Source organism: Poeciliopsis prolifica, unplaced genomic scaffold, assembly GCF_027474105.1.
Source record: "Poeciliopsis prolifica strain line A6 unplaced genomic scaffold, Auburn_PproV2 SCAFFOLD009, whole genome shotgun sequence".
NCBI classification, from domain to species: Eukaryota; Metazoa; Chordata; class Actinopteri; order Cyprinodontiformes; family Poeciliidae; genus Poeciliopsis; species Poeciliopsis prolifica.
Window position 1 is genome coordinate 6,591,309 of NW_026562384.1, and position 8,075 is coordinate 6,599,383.

The following is an 8,075-nucleotide window of genomic DNA, read 5'->3' on the forward strand; positions in this document are numbered from 1 at the left end:
TGTAAGCATGTTTTTAAATAGTTACTTATTAGATCCAAACTTATAGTCATTATTTAGCATTACATTGTGTGCAAGCTTGGTTAAAATACAAACTACTTTTTTGTGAAAAACAGTTTGAGGCAGAGATAGCGCTGCAGCTGCACTCGTATATCAAACTGGACAGCGGCAGGTACGAGAAGAGCCGGGCCATATATCTGCCTTTGGGGCTCTTGAGCAGGAGGTAATAAAATTAACATTAAGACAGCCCACACAAAGGAAAAGAACACACCTCCTAATGCATATATTTAAATGATGAGATTACGCATTCTATAAAATGATTTGGTTTACAGCAGAAGTTCGAATCGCTTGGTGCTGAGTGAGTGGTTCCCAAAAATGCATTTTTGAATCAGGTAATATTCTGTTTTGTCATTGGGTGTTGGCTTTTTGATATATCTGGGTGTAAGTGGTGTCTGTTATTCTGTATGTATTTGTATTCACCTTTGGATAAAGTTATGAATATCTGAAATCTGACGTTGTATGATTGGTGTTTTCTCTCTGCACACTTACACAGACACAGGAATTCGGGACAAAGAATTAATTAATGAGCTAAATCAAGTTATTCCTCTTTTAATTCTTAACAAGTTACTTTTGTCGCAGGTTGACTGAAAGTGGAATAAAACAATAAATATCTCTAGCACCTTTTCAGAAATGTCTCTTTTGCCACAGGCAACAAAAGAGAACAAAAGAACCTTTTCTTTTTCCTGCACTAGATCCCAGCTTAGTTGTCATCCTCAAGGAAACATATAAAATCCTCATTCAGCACAATGTATGTTTTGAATTTGTTACGATTTCCAAGTGTCGAAACGTTTTGCAACAAAGATAATTATATTACTAATTACCGTATATGCAATAAGCTGTATTTTTTATGACCCTGGCAGAACCGTAAGAATAAAAAGAGAACGATGAAGTCCTTTTAGCGCCAGAGCCACATGAACCACTGTTTTTGTTGTTTTAGTTTAGTTTTTTGTTCCAAAGGAAGCAATTTTCACATCCACACTTCAGCAAAACATGCATAACATGCTGGGAATCACAGTGCAGTTAGCTGAGAGCATTAATTTGGAGAAGAAAATATTTTCTTATATTAGTTTTTATGTGAAAAACAAGCATTTCTTAACAGAGCACTTTACCTAATTAATTACGACTAACAAATAACAGAGGATTTATCCATTCTTGTATAGACAAACAATGAATATTTTTCAGTCTACATCAGAAATGGATTGTGTCTTTTTATATATACACTCCTGATCAAAATCTTAAGACCAGTCAAAAAATTGCAAGAATTTGCATTTTGCACTATTGAATCTTAAGAAGATTCTAAGTAGAGCTTCACAATGTTAAAAGAAAATATTAGTGCAAGAGACAAAAACATTTGAGCAGGGAATTTTCTGAAAACTGCATTTACACTCAAACATGATTTTTTCAGCTGATCAAAAGTTTAAGACCATAGTCTTTAAAAGCCAAAAGCTGTGCAAAAATCTGGATTCCATGTCATGTTCTGTGAAGTCTTTACACTGTCAAGACCTCCAGATGGCAAAAGCAAAAAAATTCACTGACTTTGAACGTGGCAGGATTGTTGAGCTGCATAAGCAAGGCCTCTCACAACGTGCCATTGCTGCTGAGGTTGGACGCAGTAAGACAGTCATTTTGCATTTTTTAAATGATCCTGAGGGTTATGGAACAAAAAAGTCAAGCGGTAGACCCAAAAAATTTCACCAGCTCTGAACCGCAGGATCCGATTGGCTGTCCATCAAGACAAGGGACGATCCTCTACCCAAATTAAAGCCATTACTGGTGCCGACTGCAGCCCGATAACCATCAGACGGCATCTGCAAGGGAAGGGCTTCAGAAACAAAAAACGTCTTCAAAGGCCACGTCTTGTTCAACGCCACAGAATTGCCCGTTTGGACTTTGCAAGGGTGCACCAAACATGGGACATTGAAAGGTGGAAGAAAGTTGTCTTCTCTGATGAGAAAAAGTTTTGGCTTGATGATCCTGATGGCTTCCAACGTTACTGGAATGACAGGGAGATCCCACCTGAGATGTTTTCTACACGGCACAGTGGTGGGGGCGCCATCATGATTTGGGGTGCGTTTTCCTTCAATGGAACAATGGAGCTTCAGGTTGTGCAGGGGCGTCAAACAGCAGCTGGCTATGTGGAGATGTTGCAGCAGGCATCCCTCATGACTGAGGGCTCGTCTGTGTGGTAATGATTGGGTTTTTCAACAAGACAATGCTGCAGTTCACAATGCCCGCCTGACAAAGCAGTTCTTCCAAGAGAATAACATCACCATTTTGGACCATCCTGCATGTTCCCCGGATCTAAACCCAATTGAGAACATTTGGGGATAAATGGCAAGGGAAGTTTACGAAAATGGACATCAGTTCCAGACAGTGGATGCCCTTCGTGAAGCCATTTTCAACACTTGGAGCAATGTTCACACTAGCCTCCTGGAAACACTGGCATCAAGCATGCCTAAACGATTGTTTGACGTCATCAACAAGAATGGTGGAGCTACTCATTACTGAGTCCTTTTTTTGGCACTTTGATTTCTGTTTTGGGGGGTTTTGGAGGTTTTTTGAGCTATGGTCTTAAACTTTTGATCAGCTGAAAAAATCATGTTTGAGTATAAATGCAGTTTTCAATTAATTCCCCGCTCAAATGTTTTTGTCTCTTATGCTGATTTCTTCTTTTAACATTGTGAAGCTCTACTTAGAACCTTCTTAAGATCCAATAATGCTAAATGCAAATTCTTGCAATTTTTTGACTGGTCTTAAGATTTTGATCAGGAGTGTATATATATAATAATTTCATGTTGCTGGAAAACAAAATGGGACTACAATACAACAGATTTCTTATTCCTAAAATAAGACAATAGAAGTGCCGGTGAAAATGAGTCAGAGGTTTTGAAGCGGTTGAATCATTGATTGAACTATCATGAACCACGAGTTATATTTGAAAAATACAACAACAACAAAAACATTATTGGCATATTTTTAAGTGTGACTGCATGATTATTTTAAAATCTAACTGTAGTTGTATTTGATCTTACCTGAGCGTGTGACTCCACACCACAGGGTTTATTGGTCACCAAATGTTTTTGACTCTGCACCCACAGTCAGTTTTCTGGGCAGCATCTGTGGGGGCCAGGCTTGTGCTGCCACTGCACTATTCCAGTCCCGCAGCTAAACAAACAGGCTCTGGGCCCCTTATTGGTCCAGGGACTCCAGAGGAATTTGTGGTACTACTGATCTGCCCTCAGTTGAAGGAATTTGTGTGATTTTGCGTGTCTACTCTCGTCTCTTCTGCAAGTCGTCTTCTTGTTTGTGCAGAGCTTTCTCTGTCCTGAACGACCTGAACTAAGAGTTTATGCACCACTCTGGACGTCAGCAGATCAATGATGAGTTTGCTGAAGTTATCTGAGTCGAAGTGGAGGCTGGTACTGAGCGCTCTCCTTGTTTGCGCTGTAGTCTTTGAGTCGGGTAAGTGAATTCATGCCTTCACTTTTGCACTGCTGTACGTGCGCTTCTGGAAAGACCATGAGTGCAACATTTCTGTTGGCTTACTTCAAAAGGTGGCAAACGATTTGACGACACGTTCATGGCATCAAGCAGTCTCCTTTTTGCTAACTGTTATTTTGCCTGTACTCTGGGGTTTTGCACTGATAAAAGACGCCAAAGAAGAGAAGACGACTCATGGAAGAATGTCCACACCAAAGAAAGCAACAAATAAAAGACAAAGAGCTGAGATGGTTAAAGCAAAGATCAAACCTACAGCAGCAGCTCAGACCAAGACATCACTCACACAAGTAGGAAGCAACATCTTACAGAGGGAGTTGTGCATCTCTCTTATGCTGTCAAAATTGTCATATTTTAAATATTACTATGTGCTCTCTGCATTGAGGTTCTTGGCAGAGGTGTTTTCAAGAAAGTGGGAGAGACCCTGAGTGTGCAGACAGGAGACACACTGCGCCTGAGGTGCAGGGGTAAACCTGTGCAGTGGAGTGTCCCCCTTTATGTGGAGGAGGATGAAGGACGACTTGTGTAAGACAGATGTTCATAAATCTGTATTGTGCATGACGAAGACAGGAAATGGGATGTGCACAAATGGGATGTGCACAAATCTTTGTTCTTTATGTGCCTCTTTGCAATCTGCAGGATTGTCCAACAAGAACGCTTTAGCCTCCTCACATTAGTCAACACAACTGTTGCAGACACAGGGGAGTATGCCTGTTATCCCATGTATTGTGAGGACAAAGACTGCAGGAGGGAATACAACAAAGCTATCAAAGTCTTCATCTTCTTTCCAGGTACATTAGAAAAACATTTTCTTTTCCACATGGTAAGTATGTGTAAAAACCTAAAAATAAAAAATAAAAAAAGATTGATTGCAATACCAGAATCCCACAAGGAAATGTTACTGAAACATTCAACCTTTACTTTGAATATATTTACTCAGCAGAAGATAGAAAACACATGACAGGATGATATACATGTAAGGTATATTTGCTCTTCATACGTGGGAGAAATTTCTTAGAAGGAAAGAGCAACTTGGCAAAATCTGCCAACCACTGAGCGTGAAATTGTAAAATATACAGCTGGAACTGTGACAGAGCAAAATCCAACTATAGTTGTATTTCATTTTACCTGAGCTCATCCTGAACACATTTTTACTGAGGTAAAAAGACGCTCAGGATAATGACAAACTTCTAGTCTTCTAATCAACCTCTCTCCTCGTTCAAACCAGACCCACGAGAATTATTCACCCCGTCATCTAGCCACTATGAAATTATCCAGCTGAGAAGCAACTGGCCGACAGTCCTCCCCTGCCAGGTGACGTCGCCTGAGGCGAAAGTCACTCTGCACCGTGAGTTCCCACCGGGAGAAGTGTCAGTGGACGGGACGGAGATCTCCTTCAACAACAGGAAGGGCTTCGCCATCCATCGGCCACGGCCGCATCACGCCGGGGTATTGCACTGTGTGGCTACTCTGGGAAACCTGAGGCAGAGCTCCACCAAGTACATCCTCATCTATGTCAACTGTGAGCACTGTCGATGAGTTAAAGTCCACAAGTGTTTGATTGGATATTTGATTGCTGCATAAAACTGATCCGATACACCAAACCCATTAAAACTCAGCCCATTTTCTGTCTGTTCAACAACTTTAAACAAAGCGACCTGGCATAGAGGTCAGGATTTCTACAATGGTACAGCATTCAGGATCAGATCAAACCTATTTACTCCTCTGAATCGACGTTTACCTCTTTTAGATCAAACACTGTAGCCTGAAACTATCAGGAAACACATTCAGTAGTAGGAACTAGTATTTTTTTCCATTAACGTTAAGGTCATTGACTTAAAACGAGTTCCTGTATCTAACTGAAAAGCTTGCTTTGTCATGTTTTGAGTGCAATAATGGTACATTTTCTATCTATACCATTAGACCCCATGGCTCCTCCTGCTCCATTGGTCCAGGCCTCATCAAGCTCGGTGGCTGTGGGGGGCAACCTGCGTGTGACCTGCAGTGCAGTGGCAGATCGAGACGTTTTCATAGAGTTCAACTGGGAATACCCAGGACAGCAGGTCAAGAGATCAGCTCTAAAGACTTTACACCGACTTATGCTACGCATAAGTCGTGGCAGAAAGAAAATGGATATAGATATGAAAATGTAACTTTTTTTTTTTTTACAAATTATGCTGCTTTTTTGGGTTAACCGTTTATACTTTTAGATTACTATGCAAATTAATCAAAGCCACAATTTACTGTAAATGGCTGCATTCACAGTAAATTGAATCTTTAAGCTTACTTAAAGAAAAAAAACTTTTATGGGACTTTTGCAAGTCATTGCAAAATATATTCTGCCAATGAATCCACTGGCACAATATATCATATGCAAAAGCGAAATGATGACAGAGTCCATCAGATATCATGAATTTAATTAATGGTGTGAAGGGAGGGCAGATCGCCTGACTGAAATCATTGCTGTCAAAGGTTAGCATTGTTTACTTCCAAATAAATACATGCTATCACTCTAATTTTACATCCAAATAAAATCACACGTAAGTAAATTTGTAATAATAAGATTACACATGAAAGAACAAAACAGTTTGTGCATTCAGTAGCAGATAAGTTTTTATAACATCCAAGGGCCTTAATGTCCTGAGGAGCATGCAGCGGTTTCATGTTGCCGCCAGTGCAGAGCTTGCTGGTATGAGTGCATCTGCAGTCGCAACGAGACCAATACAATGTGAAAGAAAAGGAGGCAAAGAGAGCATTTCTGTCAAAACAGGTCAAGGGCAGATGGCAGTAGTGGAATGGTGGTAAGGTTTTGTTATTGATTAACTGTCTGTCTGATATGCACCATCATAATTCCTCTGTCATGGCTGTGGTGAAGCATGTTGATCTAATTCCTGTGTGACGTTATTTTCTATTTAAAGGAATCTGGGTATTTACTATTTTCTTCAAGAACACCATCATAAATATAAGGTCATGAAAAGTGTGATTGAAATATCTGAGATCAACACGTTAGGTCATAAAGTGTGATCGATATCAATCACCAGTGATTTATGACAGCATGGTAATTTATGACTGATCACATGGTCCTAAGGTCTCTATGTTCTGTGTCTTTGCGTTTCACTTTGTGTTACACAATAAAAACATGCAAGATGAGATACAGAAAAGACTTTTAGGTATGAGATTGATCACCCTAAGAACTCGTCTATCAGTGCATTTGGTATTAATTACACCATGATTTGACCCAATAAGTATGTAACTCAGTTTGGATCTTTGTTCACAGTTGTTGCTGAATGGAGACTTTTTTTTTTTTTGCCCTGGTTGCAGGTCGGGAGGCCTCTGTACACGGAGGAGACGATGATCCCGGTGGGCGGAGAAGCTTCTCGGCAGCAGTTCCAGTCCGTCCTCCAGGTGGATGAGGTGAGGGTTGTGGACCAGGGGACGTACACCTGCACTGCCCAGAACCTTCAGGGAGCCAAGTCGGTGTCCACCACTGTTAAAGTTGTCCCCAAAAGTAAGAAACTGCTGGTGTGATCCCCAGCTGGACGGCATCACTGAAGGGACAGAGGCTGTTGGTCAGAGCAGTCTCTTCCCCTGTCAGAGAATGAGAAGTGAATTTGTCACAAGCTGAGAAACATTCACTGCAATGTTCTCCTTCGGAGGCTGTGAGTGATGAAATGGTGATGCAACATAGATGCAAGATGAATATCAAATGCTCAAAGTCGGATAATAAAACTTTTTACACCAAAAGAAACGTGTGTCCGTTTCCTAACTTCTTTCTTATGTATAAAAAAGTTGAACAGAAGAAAGCCTGATGGAATCCTTGTCCTCTTGCGACTCATCAGAATATGTGTCTAAAGCAAGTTATTGTTTTTGAAATGTTTTGCGGTTTTTATAATTTACTCTGTTCTATCCAAGTTCTCCACATGCACATAACGTTGTTGTACATGAACTATTGGTATTTGTTGCATTAAGATGCTTATTTATGCAAATAAATAAGATATGATAAGATAATAATACTTTCTCAATATATTACTAACAAAAATATACACTTCGAAATTTGAGTTTTTAAAATGTTCTTTATTTTGCTTTTGGTACATGTCCACTCTCAATTAATACAAAGCAATTGTCTAAATTTACCATTTACACCCACAACAAGATGATTATTAATGTTCTGTATATAATTTATAAAGAGAGAATAAGATGAAACCAAGCTCCTCTCTATCAAAATATTTGACTGGAACCACAAAATGTAATTTCAAAGTTGACTTTTCTTCCACTGCTTAGGATCATCTGATGGATTTGGGACCCAAAGAGGATTTATACAAGACAATTTGGCAAATGTAGTTTAAAAGTTGCGTTCACAGACTCAGATTGTATAGGTAGCAAATGAATTTCTGCTTCCTGAACAAGGAAAACGTTTTATCCACACAGTAACTGATTGTAAGTAAATCAACGAGTAATAACTCGGTTTCCACTCCTGGTCAGCAGACATATTTTAATCATAAAAGAATAACAGGATAATC

General features: G+C 39.8%; 1 protein-coding gene across 1 annotated transcript; it reads left to right on the top strand.

The window, feature by feature from the left end:
- The first annotated feature begins 3,310 nt into the window (after positions 1-3,310).
- LOC129362460 (platelet-derived growth factor receptor-like protein) lies at positions 3,311-7,293 on the top strand. The gene is made up of 7 exons (XM_055033986.1): positions 3,311-3,519; positions 3,709-3,845; positions 3,941-4,080; positions 4,195-4,346; positions 4,784-5,077; positions 5,479-5,618; positions 6,877-7,293. The coding sequence occupies exons 1-7, from the start codon at positions 3,435-3,437 to the stop codon at positions 7,081-7,083; spliced, it is 1,155 nt and encodes a 384-aa protein (XP_054889961.1). The 5' UTR covers positions 3,311-3,434; the 3' UTR covers positions 7,084-7,293.
- Positions 7,294-8,075: the final 782 nt, after the last annotated feature.